Below are 20,931 nucleotides of genomic sequence, written 5' to 3'. Positions count from 1 at the left end.
ACACAGTACCACACTTTGGAGGATTAGATACATGCCTCTGCACACAGTACCACATTCCAGATAATTAGATACGCGTCTCAGCACACAGTACCACACGGGGGAGGATTAGATACGCGCATCTGCACACAGTAGCTCACGCTAGAGGATTGGATACACCTGTCTGCAGACAGTACCACACGCCAGAGGATTAGATACGCGCGTCTGCACATAGTACCACATGCCGTAAGATTAGATATGCACGTCTGCACACAGTTTCACTTACCGGAGGATTAGATACGTGCCTCTTCACACAATGCCACACGGGGGAAGGATTAGATACACACATCTGCACACAGTACCACACGCTGGAGGATTAGATATGTGCATCTGCACAAAGTACCACACCAACAAGGATTAGATACTTGCGTCTAAACACAGTACTACATGGGGAAGGATTAGATACAGCTTTACTCCAGGTATCCATAACAACTGATCACAGGTTTTTCACTGATATCCAAAATGAGATACACATAATCACTTGACGCTTATGGACATACACACAAACAACATACAAAATACACCAGTGCAAAATTGGACAATTCTTATGGGACCACTTCACAAACATAAAATGTAATATACCCGTGCGAAGCCGGGTCCTCCCTCTAGTGTATTATATATTGAAATATATTGTTGGATCTGCAGTGTCCATTCTAATCTTATACTTTATTTTGGTATAAACTTGTAAATGTATAGAGGACCTTTCGCCACCTCCACTAACTCCAGTTCTAAGAATTTGTTAATAGCTGCTGTTACTATTAACAGATTCTTAAATGATACAAAGACCTGGACTTGGTGGGGGTGGTGAAAGGTCCTCTTTAAAGAATAAAGAACTTTGAATTAATTGAATTGAATGTGTTGCCCAACCTCTGCTTGATTCAGAACCTAGGACAAAACATCTTGGTCCTCCTGATCATTGAGGTTTCAGCAGTTGGGCCCTCTGTATACTGCAAGCTATCCCCTATCTTGTGGGATTTAAAAAAAAAAAAATATATATATTTATATTTATTAACTTTTTGCATATATTACCCTTGGTAAAACAACTAAATAGTTATTTATAGCCAAAGCAAAATCAATATTGCAAAGTTTTTTTTGTTTGCCATAGAAATTAAAGAAAATAGTTAAGGCCGTTAAACCATATGCACACAATTGTCTAAAAAAGTTTCCAGATGTTAAAAAACCCCCTATAATTTTCTGGATCTAGCTAAATGCATTTGTATGAGTCTGCATGGAAATGCTGTGTGCAATCTGATCCTGCATTCATTCAGCACTCCCTTCTATGTTCTATTGTCTGTAGGCTAAGAAGAACCAGGTGAAGGGTGAATAAAGTCTGTATATACTTTTTTTGTATGAATTTTTTGCAAAGACATAAATCTTTTTCATTGACTTTCTAAGAAGCTCATAGTTGGTTATTAACTCAATACCTAGACGTTCATTGCACTATGGAGATGCAGAATAAGCATAAATATAGTGCACTGTATGTGTATTAGAAAAGAAACTTTAAAACTTCATTTTTGTCTTTTGTTGTATGTGAATCTTTCCAATGACCTATATATTGTTGTATACTTGCTGTAAACATGGAAATGTACATTCAGGTACAGTGTAGGTATGGAGATGTAAGATGGTCTTTTTTATATACATTTTATTTCATTGTCTGATTTGCCTTCCAAAAACACCATTTAAATATTGGCTTTCTTTAGTTATAAAATCTCTTTAAAATACTGTAATTTAGGATACTGTGAACATGCTTTAGTTTGTTTTCTAAACGTCCTATAATTATATCATTTATTCTCTGGCTAGGGAATGGCAGATGGAGCGTGCCTATCAAAGTGCCATTTGGCTATTGCAACCTGACATTGTTTTCATCCTTGGGGATCTGTTTGATGAGGGTAAATGGAGTAATACTAAGGTGAGAGTTATAAATAATATATTCAAATAATTGTATGTCTATCACAATGCTACTGAATATGTAATAAGGATTTATAGGGATTTTGCCATGAACAAATTTGTAAATACAGTCATGGCCAAAAGTTTTGAGAATGATACAAATATAAATTTTTACAAAGTCTACTGCTTCAGTTGTTCTAATGGCAATTTGCATATACTCCAGAATATTATAAAGAGTGATCAGCTTAACAGCAATTACTTGCAAAGTCAATATTTGCCTAGAAAATGAACTTTGTCCCCCAAAACACATTTCAACATCATTGCAGCCCTGCCTTAAAAGGATCAGCTAACATCGTTTCAGTGATTGCTCCATTAACACAGGTGTGGGTGTTGATGAGGACAGGGCTGGAGATCAATCTGTCATGATTAAGTAAGAATGACACCACTGGACACTTTAAAAGGAGGCTGGTGCTTGGCATCATTGTTTCTCTTCTGTTAACCATGGTTATCTCTAAAGAAACGCGTGCAGTCATCATTGCACTGCACAAATATGACCTAACAGGGAAGAGTATCGCAGCTAGAAAGATTGCACCTCAGTCAACAATCTATCGCATCATCAAGAACTTCAAGGAGAGAGGTTCCATTGTTGGCAAAAAGGCTCAAGGGCGCCCAAGAATGACCAGCAAGCGCCAGGACCGTCTCTTAAAAGTGTTTCAGCTGCGGGATTGGTCTACCAGCAGTGCAGAGCTTGCTGAGGAATGGCAGCAGGTAGGTGTGAGTGCATCTGCACGCACTGTGAGGCGGAGACTCTTGGAGCAAGGCCTGGTCTCAAGGAGGGCAGCAAAGAAGCCACTTCTCTCCAGAAAAAACATCAGGGACAGACTGATATTCTGCAAAAGGTACAGGGAGTGGACTGCTGAGGACTGGGGTAAAGTCATTTTCTCTGATGAATCCCCTTTTCGATTGTTTGGGACATCTGGAAAACCGCTTATTCGGAGAAGACTAGGTGAGTGCTACCACCAGTCTTGTCTCATGCCAACTGTAAAGCATCCTGAAACCATTCATGTGTGGGGTTGCTTCTCAGCCAAGGGAATCGGCTCTCTCACAGTCTTGCCTAAAAACACAGCCATGAATAAAGAATGGTACCAGAATGTCCTCCAAGATCAACTTCTCCCAACCGTCCAAGAGCAGTTAGGCGATCAACAATGCCTTTTCCAGCATGATGGAGCACCTTGCCATAAAGCAAAGGTGATAACTAAATGGCTCAGGGTCCATGGCCTGGAAACTCCTCAGATCTTAATCCCATTGAGAACTTGTGGTCAATCATCAAGAGACGGGTGGACAAACAAAAACCTACAAATTTTGACAAAATGCAAGCATTGATTGTTCAAGAATGGACTGCTATCAGTCAGGATTTGGTCCAGAAGTTGATTGAGAGCCTGGCAGGGAGAATTGCTGAAGAAGAAGGGTCAACACTGCAAATATTGACTTGCTGCATTAACTCATTCTAACTTCCAATATAAGCTTTTGTTACTCATAATATGATTGCAATTATATTTCTGTATGTGATAAAAACATCTGACAAACACACATAAAAACCAGAGGGCAGCAGATCATGTGAAAATATAAGATTTGTGTCATTCTCAAAACTTTTGGCCATGACTGTACATATAATATGCAATGTACGTGTCAGAAGAAACTAGAATTGCGTTACGGTATGTACTTTCAGTTCCCCATGATACTGTAAAACCATACTGGTCTAGAAGACGAACCACTTGACTCAGTTTGATCAACTCTATTTCTATTTTACATGGAAGGTGATAGCAGAAGGCAGGCACCAATTTTTGCGTTATTCCGCTATGCAAACAAGTGATCTGTTGTCTATTAGTTATTTGCTTTACATTTGGGCCAGAAGGGAAGGATTGATAACTAGTGTAGTGAGACATAGCCTGTAGTAACCATGCATGGACAGTGGCATGCTTGGTATGATCATGGACTCCATATTGTAAACTCTGAGGTCCTAACATGCTTAATATGGCTTTTTTATTTGTTTTCTTCCCATAGGCATGGGAAGATGATGTTTCCCGATTTAAGTCTATGTTCAGACACCCTCCTCACACAGAGCTGATAGTTGTTGTTGGCAATCATGACATCGGATTTCATTATGAGTAAGTATTGACTTGTATGTTGTGTTAAAATTTAGGGAAAACAGTTGTTCTTTGCTGTTTCCATAACTCACATAGAGCTAAGTAAGAGCAAACTATAGTGTTTTCAGAACTGCAGGAGATCAGGTGTGCCCCTATCTCCTGACCACATCCCGGATGTGAAGATAGGTCTATTCCCATCTTGGCCATAGAAGAGTGGTGGTGTACAATTTGTAGCCCTTACTAAAAACCTTGGCCTGATCCAGGCACACTACAGTTTTAGGGTATGTTCACATGGCAGTATTCTAGTCAGTATCTCTAAGTCTAAACCAGGAATGGACTCTACAGGAAGAATGCATAATGGAAATAATTCTACCTCTTTTGTGTTTTGCACTCACTTCCTAGTTTTGACTTACAAACAGTGGTGCATAATACTGAGCATAATACTGCCATTTCAATGAGGCCTTAGGCTGAGTTCACACAGAGTTTTTTGGTCAGGATTTTGAAGCGGAATCCAAAAAAACGTTCAGTTCTTTTTTCCGCAAGCTGTTTGTTCCGGTTCCTGGAAAAAAGAAGCGACACGCTCATTCTGCAGGTTGATGTCGCGGTCGGATGTCTGTCTGAAGACACTCCCTCCTGACTAGGCCCATTCATTTGGACCTAATATAGAGCGGAGTGCGGCGGCTGGATGTCGGTGCACTTCATCGGCATCCAGTCGCAGCTACTCATTTTTTGAACCGGAATCTGAGGCGGCCTCTGCGTCAAATTTCAGTCCAAAATACCCCATGTAAAGCCGGCCTTAAGCTAAGTTCACACTGAGTTTTTTGGTCAGGGTTTTGGCAGAAATCCGCCTCCAAACCCTGAACCAAAAAACGCCTCACCATTCAAAGTATGTAACCGCTTCTGAGTCTTTGCTGCGAGCGTTTTGTGAGTGAGCTTATGGATCCCAGTCAGGAGAACTGGTTTGCAAGCATTATAATAGTGATCTTTAATTGTAAAGAGTCCCTGCTTATCACAACTCTATTGTCCCCTACTGACTATAGTATGGGACAGTAGATAGGTACGGGCTCCTAGTAGGTTCACACCTCGCCTGGTCTCAGCTATGGGATTCCGTTCCCGATTCCACTTTAAAAATGCAAAGAGAAAAGTCCTGCAAGCAGGAGGGGCGGAAACCTTGCGGACCCCATTACAGTCTATGACTTCCATGGGGTTCTGCGGCTAACCGCTTTTCTAAGCGAATTAGGTTTCCATTCGCGGGGCTTTCTAAGCGGACCCCCTACACGGAAACCCGAACGCAGTTGTGAACCTAGCGTCAGGATCCATGTTATTGAAATGTAGCAAACATTCTGCAGTATTGCAGGTACACATTTGCATAATAAAAAAAAAAGTACCAAATAGTGGGAGGAAATTACAGATTTTAAATGACATACCCCTATTTTTTTGTTTTGCTTGCAGAGAATTCTGCATCTGTTATTTTAATGGGGGGACTTGTTGCACCTTTTGGTATGCCATTCTGTAAGCTATTTTTTGTTTTTATCTATTAGTTTACCAGAATTTTTTTTTCTTTAGTACAATAGGGCTTTTTATTTTTTAACATTGGAGCTGATATAATTCTATTTTGTAGAAAAAGCAGGGGTGTGGAGTTAGGGACCATGAACACGATGTAACGCGGCGCTTATTCTGTCAGAGTCAGTGCTTCAGAATCCCATTGACTTCAATGGGTTCCATTTAAAAAGCCTCCCATTGATTTCAATGTGTAGCGTGCGTAAGACGGAACCCATTGAAGTCAAGGGGATTCTGTTTTGAAGCGCTGACTCTGACACGTGTTTACATGTCAGAATGAGCGCTGCGTTACATCATGTGCACGGGCCCTTAGTTTGCTAAACCACTGACTCCGACTCTGGTTTTCCATTGCTCAACTTCGACTCGGACTCTTTTATAAATGGCTAATGGTCATGGTTAGTCCAAAGCTGCAAAGCTCCTCTAATTCAGGAAAAAAAAGGGATTGAAAATATGCAACATGTTCTACATCTAATTAGTTATACAATATTTATAATTGCAAGACACAGTAAATTAAATTAAAATAATTATTAATTTTATTTCCAAGCCAGAGTCAGACATTCTTACCTTTTTTCTTATTCCATCAGACTCCACCTTCACAGCCCTGAGAAAAGGAAAAATATTTCCAGATCTTATTGGTCTTGTTCAATCAGAACTTTATCCCCAAAAAAATGAATGTGCATAGTGATGTCATATGTATATACATTGGGTGACATGACCTCACATTAGAACCAGGAACAAATACTCTATTTTAGCTTTATTTGTATTTCCTCCCTTAATGTTAGAGGCAACCTCTGTACATGGATGATAATCGAGATATAGAAAGTTCTTAGAAGAGGTTCATATTTTGCAAGACACAAACTTATTGTATCATACATATCAACATACATTCATGTCACGCAGAATAATTGAGTACTGGAACTGCATACCCATGAGCCGCAGAAATGCTGCAACTTCTGGTTCTCTTGGCTCTGCAGTGTCCATCTCTGCCTATAAGTGAGCCTCTGATTTGGATGCCCTCCTCCTCGAAACCCGAATCAAGAAAGTCCTGAGAACCAGAGACATAGAGACAGACTCAGCAAGCTGCTGGGAGCGGCAGTTGCAGCCAGGGACGTATTACTATTAAGGTGAAATGGGTTTCTAGCTTGCTACCCCCATTGTAATCCAACCTCATTTATTAACTGTATCGGCAGTTTGGGCACAAAAGTCTTTGTTGGGTGAGCCGTGTGTAGGGAGGCTACTGTGGTACATTATGCTGTGCTGAGGGCTGCTAAGAGACATTATACTTTGTGGAGGGGCCACTATGGGACATTATACTGTGTGGAGGGGCCACTATGGGACATTATACTGTGTGGAGGGGCCACTATGGGACATTATACTGTGTGGCGGGGCCACTATGGGACATTATACTGTGTGGAGGGGCCACTATGGGACATTATACTGTGTGGCGGGGCCACTATGGGACATTATACTGTGTGGAGGGGCCACTATGGGACATTATACTGTGTGGCGGGGCCACTATGGGACATTATACTGTGTGGAGGGGCCACTATGGGACATTATACTGTGTGGAGGGGCCACTATGGGACATTATACTGTGTGGCGGGGCCACTATGGGACATTATACTGTGTGGAGGGGCCACTATGGGACATTATACTGTGTGGCGGGGCCACTATGGGACATTATACTGTGTGGAGGGGCCACTATGGGACATTATACTGTGTGGCGGGGCCACTATGGGACATTATACTGTGTGGAGGGGCCGCTATGGGACATTATACTGTGTGGAGGGGCTGCTATGGGACATTATACTGTGTGGAGGGGCCACTATGGGACATTATACTGTGTGCAGGGACCACTATGGGACATTATACTGTGTGGAGGAGCCACTATGGGACATTATACTGTGTGGAGGGGCCACTATGGGACATTATACTGTGTGGAGGGGCCACTATGGGACATTATACTGTGTGGAGGGGCCACTATGGGACATTATACTGTGCGGAGGGGTCACTATGGGACATTATTCTGTCACAGGGATCTTGGATATGAATTGGGGGGTGAGGGTGGCTTTCTGAACAGACTGAGGCTTATAGTACCCTTAATCTAGCTTTGCCTGTAGCTCAGGATTATGCAGGACCAACAGTAATGAACCTTCTTCATGGAAAATATTTGTATTTCTGTTGGCATAGATGCATTTCTTATAGTGACAGTCAGTAAGTTGAATAACCCATGAAAGTACAGGCAGAGGCAGATGCTGCAGAACTTTCGGCACCAACAGCTTAAGGCTGTGCAGACCTAATGTTAATTAGCAGCCAGATCCTGTAGAGGCACCCAGACCACAGTCATAGTGGATCTGTCTTGAAGTGGTTAAAAACTAAATTAAGTTCTTCTATTCTATATCTTCTTTTCTATGTACTATTACACGGGAACTTGCAGTGGAAGTGAAATTGTGCTTGTGCAATGTCTAGTTCTTTGGTGGCAAAGACAGAACCTGATATCAACTCGTATTCATGTTCCTGACCCTGGTGCCAGGTTTCATGGTTGATGTGATTTCCTTGATGTCATTGGTGCCCAGAAGTGTTTACTAGGGTTGAGCCAATCTTGAGATTTCAGGATCGTTTATAAACTCCGATTTCCGATCATTTTCCATTTGAACCCGATCTCGATGCAAGTCAATGAGATTTTTTTTAATAATCGAAGATCGGATTTTAAAAACGATCCTATTCACTACACAGCATGGAGTCTAAAAATTGAATGCTTTAATTGTTAGACTCCACGCTGTGTAGTGATTAAAAAATCCCCCAGCTACTTAGTCCCCCCCCTGGTGTCCACTTACCTGCACAAAGCGCTGCCGTTGGTCCGGTCCCCGCCTCCCAGGTTAGTGTTACAGACCTAGGAAGGCGAGGTTTGTGACTTAGGAGAGTGTGGGCGGGTACAGGGTGGGGAGACTCCATTATAGTCTATGGGGCCCGTGCGCTTGAACTGCACAGCGCTTGCAGTTGCGCTTGTGTTCCGTCCGTAGGGGTCCTCATGCGGACTCTTACGGATGAAACATATCAGCTTATGTGAACCAAGCCTTAAGCTACTAGAGATGTTAGCTAGTCTCCCATTAGAATGAATGGACGCAGCCGGCGCACAGGGTGTTAAGCGGCCGGACGCTGGCACAGGCTGTGTGCCGGCTGCATCCATTCATTCCTATGGGACCTAGCTAACATTGTTAGCTTTTCCCACAATGCTTGGCCAGTAGCAAAGCATTGTGGGAAATAACCTCCGACCTCGATCCCACCTAAAAAGATCGTGATCGGAATTCCGATTGCGATCGTGAAATTTACTCGATCACCGATCGGAATCCGATCTTTTCCAATCACGATCGCTCAAACCTAGTGTTTACAGATACCAGTAGCTGAAGAGAGAGACGCAGGTTGCAGAATGAAGGTGTATACTTTTAGAGGCATGTATGTTTTGCTTCATATCTTTATCCTGGGCCTGAAATGATGTAATATATTTGTTTTACTATTTTCTGTAGAATGACTGTACACAAACTTCATCGATTTGACAAGGCTTTTAATGTCACGTCGGGGAAAGTAGTTTCTCGTAAAGGTATTAAGTAAGTAGTACTGTACTTTTTTTTTTTCTATTGATTTAAGCATCTGAGCCTTATGGCTGTTGGGGATATGCACCCCTACGTCAACCTCTAACCCCCTTACTCCACCATGCAACCTGTGCTGTGAGTCTCTTGATGAGAAAGGTGCATTACAAATGTTTGTCATTGTCATTATATTTTTATGTATCCAACAATTCCAACATTTTCTAACACCTGTTAAACACTTAAAGGGATTGCCCACTTTCAGACCAATACTGACAGACCAATTTTCTTACTTGCAGTGGATGAAAATCAACCCATAGCCATGTGATGAACATAAAGGTGCACAGCTAACCAACATGTTTTATATCCAGGGTGCCAGATCTCCTGACACCATGACACACCACGACACACAAATATTTTGGGCTTGGCAATGCAGTCTTGGGTTTTCAGCACCATTTTAGAATGCTATTCATCTACTCTCATACAGGCACAAGGCCAGTACAAAATCAACCTTTGATTACTTCTGGATTTCCTGAGTATTGATTTCTGATTGTAGGGACTGGCATAGGCAAGGTCTCATTTACTCTTGTTTATGATATGACAACGCCTTGTTCTGTTGATAGGGCGTATGTTCAGACCACAGAGCCAATGCAATCTTTCTACACAAGCTTTTCATTGTTTTCTCAGTATGCCACATGTTCCATCAAATTCCCTATATCTTATTGTTACTTGGTGCAGCATAAAAAAAATACTTTTTATCACTATTTAACCACTTCTATTCTTCTTTTTGCTACAGTTTTGTCTTGGTAAATAGTGTAGCCCTTGAAGGTGATAACTGCATCATCTGCAGAGCAACAGAAGACCAGATCCGTGAGGTTTCCCGTCAGCTTAACTGTTCCAGAATGGTAAGATTCTTTAAACATAAAAGCATATTAGATTTACATGTTACATCTAAGTCTGCCATATCTTAGGACGCTAGGCGAAAAAAGAAGTGAGCTGCCCTTTCTTCAGGCGGAAGCCTAGCGGCAGCACCCTCCGATGTCGGCTCATTCATTTGAGCCGGCTACGGAGGGGAAAGCCGCGACCGCGATGGTTGTGGCAGGCAGGTTTTGACCCGCGAGTGACGCGGCTCCCGCGTCACTCTCTGTGTCAAACTCCACCCCCCCCCCCCCCCCCCCCCGTGTGCACGAGCCCTTAGGCCGAGGCCCCAAGGGTTGGAAATGCCACAGGAAAAATCTCAACATTTTACAGTAATTGCAAAGTGGATGGGATTTATGCGAATTCCATGCCCATTTTGCGGTAAAATCCGCAGTGTGGACATGCTGCGATTTCTAAAACCGGCTTGGGTTTGGAAATCGCAGCATGTCAATTATATCTAGAGAAACACCGCCGGCTTCCCCTTAGATATAATGGTAACAGAAAGTCTGTGGAGGAAAACTCTGTGAACTTTCTGTTTACAGCGCTGCCCGTTGGGCCTTAGCCTTAAAGGGCTTTTTCAACACTAAGACATAAATCACCTGTCAATATGAGAGTGGTGGGGGTCTGACACACTCATTGTTCAGCTGTTTGTAAAGACCACACCATTGGGATAAGTGCTGAGGCCTCTTCACTGCTTTACCAAGTACTGGACCATTCATTTTATATTGGTTGTGTTTAGAGATGAGCGAACACTGTTCGGATCAGCCGTTCCGAACAGCACGCTCCCATAGAAATGAATGGAAGCAGCTGGCACGTACACTTTGCTGGCGGCCGGTCGCTTAACCCCCCGTGTGCCGGCTACGTCCATTCATTTCTATGGGAGCGTGCTGTTTGGAACGGCTGATCCGAACAGTGTTCGCTCATCTCTAGTTGTGTTGGAGTGTGCAACTCAGTCCAATTAACTTCAGTTGGACTGAGCTGAAAACAGGCCATGTGATCTGATGAAATTCATGTCAGAGGCCTGTGAAACGAAGAGGACATTTGTCCAAGCAGCACAGCTATTTCAAACAGCTCGGTCTTAAAAATATTTTATCCTCAAAAACGCCTTTAAATGTGAATCAGAGACAGAAAGGTTTTTTTTTTTTTTTTTAAATTTTTATAAACTTATTTATTGTTTTAAACAGAAAAATCATCCTGACAACATGAAGAAATGTAGAAGTGTCCAGCTATTGCCTCCATCAGCTCCAATCCTATTACAGGTTAGTGTTAAGACTGTGGGTCGGGCGCTGACACTTGGCGGCACAGATTTGGGATGTCATTAGGCAACATATTGTTTGAATTACTTAAAGAAAATACCTTTGGATCAGGTGTCTTTCCTGGTTTGCAGGAGTGTAGACAAGATCTCTCTTGCTTTTTAAGAATTGTATTATTTGCCATTATAGAACTTTAAAAATTACACTTTATTCATAAAAATTGAATTAGTGGTACTAGACACTGTCAAAGGTCTGACGACACAAGGAATAAAAATATGCCCAATGGACTCTATTATAGTCAGTGGGTGCCTCAGGGTCCAATGTTGTCCATCATTAGATAGATTCATTTTATTGTTTTAATCCATTTTTCTGCTCATACAATAGACCAGAAGAATGGATTAAAAAATTGCAGAGGTGAACATACACTAGGAAAAATGGTTGAGCGCTGCTGACCATATTCCTAGTGATGCTGCAGCTCTCAGCAGTTCTTTTCATTGCCATTCCAGGTATTGCACAGCTGGACTGCATAGTACCTGACCCTGTTCCCGTTCACAGACTACCTGGAAAAATTCTGTTTCTGGTGACTCTGGACTTTAGATTAACCTGGCAGTAACTTAGAGACTTGACATGGTCAGCTTCTGAATGACTTGTTAATGGTTAGGATATGGCAGACAATGCTGCAAGTTAAAGGGGTTATCTAGTGGGGAAAAAGTCTGATAACAGGGTGAAAATGGGTTTACAATGAAAGAAGCAATGCCTCAGTAATCCCCCCCATCACTCCCATTCTTATGCTGCTGGTTCCTCTAAAGCCACATGAAATGATGCAGAAGTGATTGGCTGAGTATCTCTAGTGTGATGAAGAAGTAGAGCCCACGAGCTGCAGGGCATCCGTGTGTATCAACTTCTTCAGGTCAGCTTTTCAACAGAAATCTGCCAGTAGCTGACATCTGGTTTCTGTAGTGTATGGTGAGCATTAGTGTTTCCTTTACAGGTGGGGGAAGGTGTTTTTTATACAATACAATATGTGTGTGTATATATTATTTTGTTTCCCCCCAGCATTATCCTCTTTATCGTGAGAGTGACTCTGAATGTAAAGGTGAAGATTCTGCTTCTCCAGAGGAAAAGAAAGTTTTGTTTAAGGAGAAATATGATGTCCTTTCCAAGGAAGCATCTCAGAAGGTTTGGATCATTGAAAATAAGCGCAGGATAATATATGAAAGGGATTTTACATGTTGTGTGGTCAGTTTTACTATTGTGAATTGATAACTTTGTCAGAGAGTCCCTGTTCATAAAATGCTATGTTTGGACATATACATGAAGAGCTTTACATTTTATTAGATTTTATTGGTTATATTCATACAGAACTCACTCTCCTCAGTTCCAGTTTCCATTTATACAGAATTATAAATCCATTTGTTTGAAGGTGTTTTTTTTCTTTTAAACTGAATATTGTATTGGAGAAACACATCTTTCATGTATACAGCAGGGTATACATGCTTTATGGCAGAATATGAGTTAAAGGGGCTCTATCAGCAAAATTATGCTAATAGAGCCCCACATATGCGTGAATAGCCTTTAAAAAGGCTATTCAGGCACCGTAAATGTTACATTAAATCCCGGTCCCATTTTTAAATAAAAGTATTAAAACATATATGCAAATCTTACCTATCGTGCACCATGGGCGGAGATAAAGAATGTAACGTCAGCTTCGGGCACGCCTGCCTCTTCTGTCTTCTTGGAGCGACGCCCTCTGGTTCCGTGTCTTCCGGCTTCTTCTCTTTAAATCCCGCGCCTGTGTAGTGGCGCTTCCCACCGAAGCACTACTGCGCAGGCTCACTCGCGAACTGCCATTAAGTAAAATGTTTTAATACTTTTATTTAAAAATGGGACCGGGATTTAATCTAACATTTACGGTGCCTGAATAGTCTTTTTAAAGGCTATTCACGCATATGTGGGGCTCTATTTGCATAATTTTGCTGATAGAGCCCCTTTAATGGGCAGAAAAGTGTCACTAGCTAATGCCATCTCCTGAAAAAGCACAGCCCCCTCTAAAATAGGGTGACACTCTATAATATGATCATTTTTCTCTGTATATTAAGAAAAGGATGTCAGGATACCCACTTGTCTCTTTAAAGCATGTTTTGTCTAAAGATCTGACCAAGGCATGAAGGCCTCACATACAGCCATAATGTGTTTTTCGGGAAGTGCCAGTTTCTAATCTGGTACCAGTAGACCTCTGTGCCCACACTGTACCTCCATATGCCTCCAATGTGACACAATCTGTAAACGTTACTTTTATGGTGCCATATTATGGAGGCATCTTCAACTAAAAGGCACTATATTTCAAGATACAGCGAGCTGTATGGACGCCAAACTACGTGGTGCTGGCATCCTGGCTTTATGTACTGTTCTACTCTATACTCAAGGCATTTAGCTGTTTTCTATCCAGCAGTCATTCTAAATGTTGGTGCTGTCATGACTTGAGGTATATTTCCATTGAATAAACAATGTGCAAGTTTTTTTTATACATTTTGAGTATGAATATTTAGATGGCCATAAATATTCTCTCTTGTAGCTGCTGCGATTGATTCAGCCCAGGCTCATCTTAAGTGGCCACACACACAGTGCTTGCCAAGTACGCCATGGTAATGTACCAGAGATAAGTGTCCCATCATTCAGCTGGAGGAACAGAAACAACCCAAGCTTTGTCATGGTAAGTTTTATCTATATTGTGCAATAAATAAAGTGGCTATTAAGTTTTGATTCCTCTCTTGAATCTCTTATTTTATTTATTAGGATTGGCCATAAATATCTGACTGTGGGAGCCAACAGGCGCCCCCCCTCCCCCCATGATCTGCTGTATAGGACTGCTTTAGATACCTGTATTGTACACAACACAGGACTCAAGCAGTTGACTTTATTCTCTATGTAGTAGCTGGGCACTGGTACTGCAGCTACATTGCTATTGACTTCAATAGGAGCTGAGCTGCAGTACCAGTGTACAAATACCATGCAGGGTCTGCAGCTATCTGCTTTTGGGCCAATATTGTGTATAGTACAGCTGATTGATTCAGGGGGTTTCCTGTCAGTCCCGTACTGATCAGATATTTATGTACTATCTTAAGGATAAGTATTAAAAAAAACAAAATTGAGGTGAATGGGAGTGGAGGTGCATTTACATCTTCCATGGAAATTGGCTGCATTCTTAACAGGGGTAAAAGACCCTCCATTCTCAGGATTGTCAGGGGTTTCAGCAGTCAGACCTGACTGATTTTCAGTTTGTGTTATATTTTCTGTTATAACCCCTTTCTGCTTCAGACTTTTTTTTTTTTTTTATTATTATTGTTTTTTTTTTGACTACCCACTTTCTAAAAGCTATAAATTTTGATTTTTTTGGAGGGACAGATTGTACAGAATATTAAATGGTAGGGGCAACACGGTGGCTCAGTGGTTAGCATGCAGCCTTGCAGCGCTTGAGTCCCAGGTTCAAATCCCCCCAGGAGCAACATCTGCAAAGAGTTTGTATGTTCTCCCCGTGTTTTCATGGATTTCCTCCCATTCTACAAAGACATACTGATAGGGGAAAAATGTACGTTGTGATCCCTATACAGTCATGGCCAAAAGTTTTGAGAATGATACAAATATTATTTTTTACAAAGTCTACTGCTTCAGTTGTTCTAAAGGCAATTTGCATATACTCCAGAATGTTATAAAGAGTGATCAGCTTAACAGCAATTACTTGCAAAGTCAATATTTGCCTAGAAAATGAACTTTATCCCCCAAAACACATTTCAACATCATTGCAGCCCTGCCTTAAAAGGACCAGCTAACATCGTTTCAGTGATTGCTCCATTAACACAGGTGTGGGTGTTGATGAGGACAGGGCTGGAGATCAATCTGTCATGATTAAGTAAGAATGACACCACTGGACACTTTAAAAGGAGGCTGGTGCTTGGCATCATTGTTTCTCTTCTGTTAACCATGGTTATCTTTAAAGAAACACGTGCAGTCATCATTGGCCTAACAGGGAAGAGTATGGCAGCTAGAAAGATTGCACCTCAGTCAACAATCTATCGCATCATCAAAAACTTCAAGGAGAGAGGTTCCATTGTTGGCAAAAAAGCTCCAGGGCGCCCAAGAAAGACCAGCAAGCACCAGGACCATCTCTTAAAAGTGTTTCAGCTGCGGGATTGGGCTACCAGCAGTGCAGAGCTTGCTCAGGAATGGCAGCAGGCAGGTGTGAGTGCATCTGCACGCACTGTGAGGCGGAGACTCTTGGAGCAAGGCCTGGTCTCAAGGAGGGCAGCAAAGAAGCCACTTCTCTCCAGAAAAAAACATCAGGGACAGACTGATATTGTGCAAAAGGTACAGAGAGTGGACTGCTGAGGACTGGGGTAAAGTCATTTTCTCTGATGAATCCCCTTTTCGATTGTTTGGGACATCTGGAAAACAGCTTATTCGGAGAAGACGAGGTGAGCGCTACCACCAGTCTTGTCTCATGCCAACTGTAAAGCATCCTGAAACCATTCATGTGTGGGGTTGCTTCTCAGCCAAGGGAATCGGCTCTCTCACAGTCTTGCCTAAAAACACAGCCATGAATAAAGAATGGTACCAGAATGTCCTCCAAGATCAACTTCTCCCAACCGTCCAAGAGCAGTTTGGCGATCAACAATGCCTTTTCCAGCATGATGGAGCACCTTGCCATAAAGCAAAGGTGATAACTAAATGGCTTAGGGAACAAAACATAGAGATTTTGGGTCCATGGCCTGGAAACTCCCCAGATCTTAATCCCATTGAGAACGTGTGGTCAATCATCAAGAGATGGGTGGACAAACAAAAACCTACAAATTCTGACAAAATGCAAGCATTGATTGTGCAAGAATGGACTGCTATCAGTCAGGATTTGGTCCAGAAGTTGATTGAGAGCATGCCAGGGAGAATTGCAGAGGTCCTGAAGAAGAAGGGTCAACACTGCAAATATTGACTTGCTGCATTAACTCATTCTGTCAATATAAGCTTTTGTTACTCATAATATGATTGCAATTATATTTCTGTATGTGATAAAAACATCTGACAAACACATAAAAACCAGAGGGCAGCAGATCATGTGAAAATATAAGATTTGTGTCATTCTCAAAACTTTTGGCCATGACTGTATAGGGCTCACAATCTACATAAAAAATAAATAAAATAAATGGTAACACTATTAGGTACAATGTAATGGAAAGCTGTAAAAAAAAAAAATTGAGTGTATTCATTAAACCCCCCCCCCCCCCCAGTTCAGCCACCATGGTTTTTTTTTTTTTTTTAATTCTTCCTGCTGCAGCATTGTAATTTGGATATCCTTGGACACTAATGTGTTAGTTTTATATTTATTTGGGATCTATGGAAATGGGGATGATTTGAACTCTTTCTACTAATGTATTGTACATTATGACTACAGGATGCTGGGGGACATTTGACCAAAGCATCAGAAGGGTTAATGCCCCCAATTGGAAAGGATTTGGATCCCTCTCATTATTTAAGGGTCAGACCTCTCTGATCTGGCGGGGTAATGCATTCCAGAGCGTGGGGGCTGCATGGCAGAAGGCTCTGGCTCCCAATCATTTAAGGTAGATCCTGGGAATGGATAGTTTATTTGTGCCCGACCTTATTATGGGGCTGCAGAAGTTGTTTTAAGGGCCAGTTCACACGGAGTAAACGTGTGTGTACTTTGGCAAAATACACGTGTAAAAAAAATAACACTCCCATTGACATTTTACACGTGTATTTTGATATGTATTTCGACGTGGTTTTTTTTTTTTTTACACGTGTAAAAAAAAAAAATGTCATTGAAGTCAATGGGAGTATTATTTTTACCATTTTTGCCAAAATACACGTGAGTTTACTCCGTGTGAACAGGCCCTAATTACTCAGGGGCTACATTGTGTATGGATGTGAAGGTCATAAAGCAGACTCTAAGGCCGAGACCCCACATGGTGTAAAGGCCGCGTTTTACAGTCACAGCAGAGTGGTTAATCCCATCCCCACTTTGTGGGAAAATACAAACAGTAGACCTGCTGCAATTTCAATTATACCTACAGAAACTCTGAAGCTTTCCCCATTGGTATAATTGCAAAGCAGAAAGTCCGCAACTCTGTGAATAGTGCGGGAAAAAACATGCTGCCTTCAGTTTTATTGCAGGGCTTTTTTTTTTTTTTTTGCACGATTCTATGTCGGGCCTTAGCCTAAATGTTAGTCTCACTTTTATAGGCAGCCATTAGAGCAGTGGTTCTTAACCAGGGTTCAGTCGAACCCTAGGCCCTATGCACGGTTCATTTTGTGTACCAGTAAAAAAAACATATACCTATGTCTTGAATTTGGAAAAAAAACATTTCATTTATTGCATAAAAAGATAGATAGGTCCGCTCCTTCAAGGTAGGTTTAAGACGTAAAAGTTACAGGATAGGAGACATAAACATAGTGAATAGAGTATAGAAAAACAAAACAAAAAAAAAGTGACTAAAACCGCATAACTGACACGTTTCAAGACTTTAGTGTCTCTTACTCATAGTTAGCCCTCGGGGTTCGGTGAATGTACATATGAAACTGGTGGGTTCGGTACCTCAAACAAGGTTAAGAACCACTGCATTAGAGTGAGCGGAGGATGGGGTTAATGGGAGCATGTCAGGTTTGTTTGGTTATCAACCTCACTGCTGCTGAAGTTGATGTATTTCTTTACCTACAAGGCCAACGTAAAAGAACATTACAGTAGTCTAAATACTAGTTATGTAGGCATGGACCAGTGTGGAGAGATCTTCTGTTGGAATGAGGTGTCTGATTGGCTAATATAGTGGAGACCCAGCAGCTATGGCCCTCAACCAGTTCTGGAGCGGGCAGCATCTTTAAAGTGCCAGCAACTGCTATAATGGTATGGTGGATGTTGGCAAGGGGTTAAAGAAAACGTATTACCATGAAAATACAGACCAATATGCAAGTATGATATTATAAAGCAGGAGAAACCTCAAAATTGCATGGCTAGAAGGGTGGTCTTTTGGAGAGGTTTCATCTGTATAATTTTGTAGAGAAAGATGTCGTTTCATTTGTCATCTATATTTTTGCTCTTTCTATGCTTAGAAATAGGGCCTCCCCCATGAATATCAGTGATTGACAGCTCTGTATCAGCCTTACCTGGTGGACTGTCAGTCACTGATGGCACCGCCTCTGTGACAAGATGAAAGCTTCGGAGCCTAGAAAGAGCAACAATATGATTGAATGACTTCTACAAACCTACCATATAAACTTGAGTATAAGCCGAATTTTTAAGCAATTTTTTGTGCTGAAAAAGCCCTCCTCGGCTCATACTCGAGTCAGCAAAAATAAATAAAAAAAAAATAAATTTTTTTTGCTGGTGGTCTATGACCAGCCGCAATAGTAATGTATAGACTCTCCCATAAAATAGTGAAAAAAAAAAAAAGCTTTAAAAAATATAATAATAAAATAAATAAAAGTTCTACATCCCTCCTTTCCCTAGAATACATATAAAAGTAGAAAATTACTGTGAATCACATACACATTAGGTATCCCTGTGTGTGAAAGTGCCCGGTCTACTGAATATAGGGTATCTGCAGTGCTCCTGTTCCGTCAGGAAGGGCTTAATAGGAGCACTGCAGATACCCTATATTCAGCCAGGCTGAATTCCAAGTGGGGGGGAAAAAAATAAACAGTCCTCAAGCTCAGGGAAGGGGCAGACAGACAACCAAAACACCCCCTACCCTTTCCCAGCACCCAAAAACCATTTTAATTTTTGAAATTTTCCAGTAGCTGCTGCATTTTCCCCCCTAGGCTTATACTCCCAAGTTTTTTGTGGTAAAATTAGGGGGGGGGGGGGGGGGGTGTCGGCTTATATTCGAGTACATACGGTATACAGTATATCAATCGGCTCAGTCTCTCCCGCTCTGTAACATGCAGCCTGCAGCTTTCTGACTTTCTTTAGAGCACTTTGCAGGCAGTTACATTTATAGATAACTAATCATTTGCTGTCCTGTGACATGTAATAAATATTTGTAAATCACTTTTACTGCATTTGAGGTTCTGAACGTGATGTCCTGGCTACTTTTCTGAAATGGCAAATCAGACGTCTCCTGTCCCTACGCCAAGGAGTTGAAAGTGTTAAAGGGGTTGTCCAGGATAAACTGATAATTAACCACTAAACTCCCCCCCCCAACTTCTAATTTACTTCAATTAAAAAAAAAATCTATAACTACCCATATCCTTGGAGCAGTAATGTGACCAGGACACTTTCTGATAAGCCGGTGACTTTCCGTTTCACCACTTACGAAATAGAATGTCACCATCACTCTCCACCCCTCCTATCCCCAGCAATACTTACCAAGCCTTCCTGTGTCTGGGGAACGGCTCCTCCCCCTCTTCATGTCTTCTAGTAGTAGGCAGAATAGGTTAGATAAGGAGATGGGGGGAGGGTCTAGTAATGAGAGGGATCACTAGTATGTGAGAGTGGGAAGAGGCTAGGCTTAGAGAGGCAGAGAGGGTTTGTAATGGAGTGAGAGGAAACTAGTGTAGCAGCTAAAACCATCTAAACAAAGGTAGAGAATGCAGCAGCAACCAGAGACACCCGGAAATCACTCCAAACACTGCTAAAGGTATATGGGTGTACTTATTAACCCATTACTAGCACTAACAGAACTTTCTATATTACATAAAAGTAAAAATTCTGCCCCGAAAACCCCTTTAATACCTACAAGGTCATTTACATTCATTATAATTAAAGGAACTAGGTCTAGTTTAGGTCCCCCATATAGTCATGAAGGCTGCCAGTTAGTTTTAGGCTTCATTTACATGTCTGCTTTATAGGATGTGTACTGTCCATGGTTGGTAATGTTTCACATCTGTGACAAATGGATCATTTGGGATTTTTATGTTCTGTGAAAAATACTGACCAGTAGATTTGGATTGGTAAGATGCAGCTGCAATACATCAACATAGAAACAAAAAACCAAGACAAAGCAAGACCTATGGCATCTGTGATTAATGCACCAACATGGCAGTAAATATGTAACTTAAAAATTCATGCAGCAATTTGTCTGGAGGTTATCAGCAATAAAAAAAAGAAAAAAATCCCTACATGTAGGATGAAGATCTTATCAATGATTTCCTGGATTTCGCCACATGTAATTTTTTTTTAGATTTGCAACATGTGAGTAGACTGTAATGGAACTGATCTGGTCCTTTGCTGACATACCCAAAATTGGACTCTTTCTAAATATATATATATATATATATATATATATATATTTGTAGATTGTGTCCCATATAGGGATCACAATGTACTTCTTTTTACCTATCAGTATGTCATTGTAAAATGGGAGGGATCCACGCAAACACGGGGAGAACATACAAACTCCTTGCAATGTTGTTCTTGGTGGGATTCGAACTCAGGACTCCAGCGCTGCAAGGCTGCAGTACTAACCATTGAGCCACCGTGTTGCCCCTCTTTCTGAATAATATTTAACAAGACAGCCACCCAGATGCAACTGCGGCAAT

At 41.5% G+C, this 20,931-nt stretch overlaps 1 protein-coding gene across 2 annotated transcripts in view; it reads left to right on the top strand.

Annotated features, from left to right (window-relative positions):
• Positions 1-20,931, top strand: part of LOC142188551 (metallophosphoesterase 1-like) — a 31,339-nt gene that overhangs the window by 7,232 nt on the left and 3,176 nt on the right. For both annotated transcript variants that reach the window (XM_075261852.1, XM_075261851.1), the window contains 7 exons: positions 1,837-1,945; positions 3,988-4,091; positions 9,158-9,238; positions 10,014-10,122; positions 11,320-11,394; positions 12,445-12,567; positions 13,964-14,101. In XM_075261852.1, coding sequence (XP_075117953.1) covers positions 1,837-1,945; positions 3,988-4,091; positions 9,158-9,238; positions 10,014-10,122; positions 11,320-11,394; positions 12,445-12,567; positions 13,964-14,101 — 739 coding nt within the window. The remainder of the gene's footprint in view (positions 1-1,836; positions 1,946-3,987; positions 4,092-9,157; positions 9,239-10,013; positions 10,123-11,319; positions 11,395-12,444; positions 12,568-13,963; positions 14,102-20,931) is intronic.

The sequence above is a fragment of the Leptodactylus fuscus genome, unplaced genomic scaffold (genome assembly GCF_031893055.1).
Source record: "Leptodactylus fuscus isolate aLepFus1 unplaced genomic scaffold, aLepFus1.hap2 HAP2_SCAFFOLD_485, whole genome shotgun sequence".
In the NCBI taxonomy this organism is placed as follows: domain Eukaryota; kingdom Metazoa; phylum Chordata; class Amphibia; order Anura; family Leptodactylidae; genus Leptodactylus; species Leptodactylus fuscus.
This window is presented reverse-complemented; position numbering and strand designations above follow the sequence as displayed.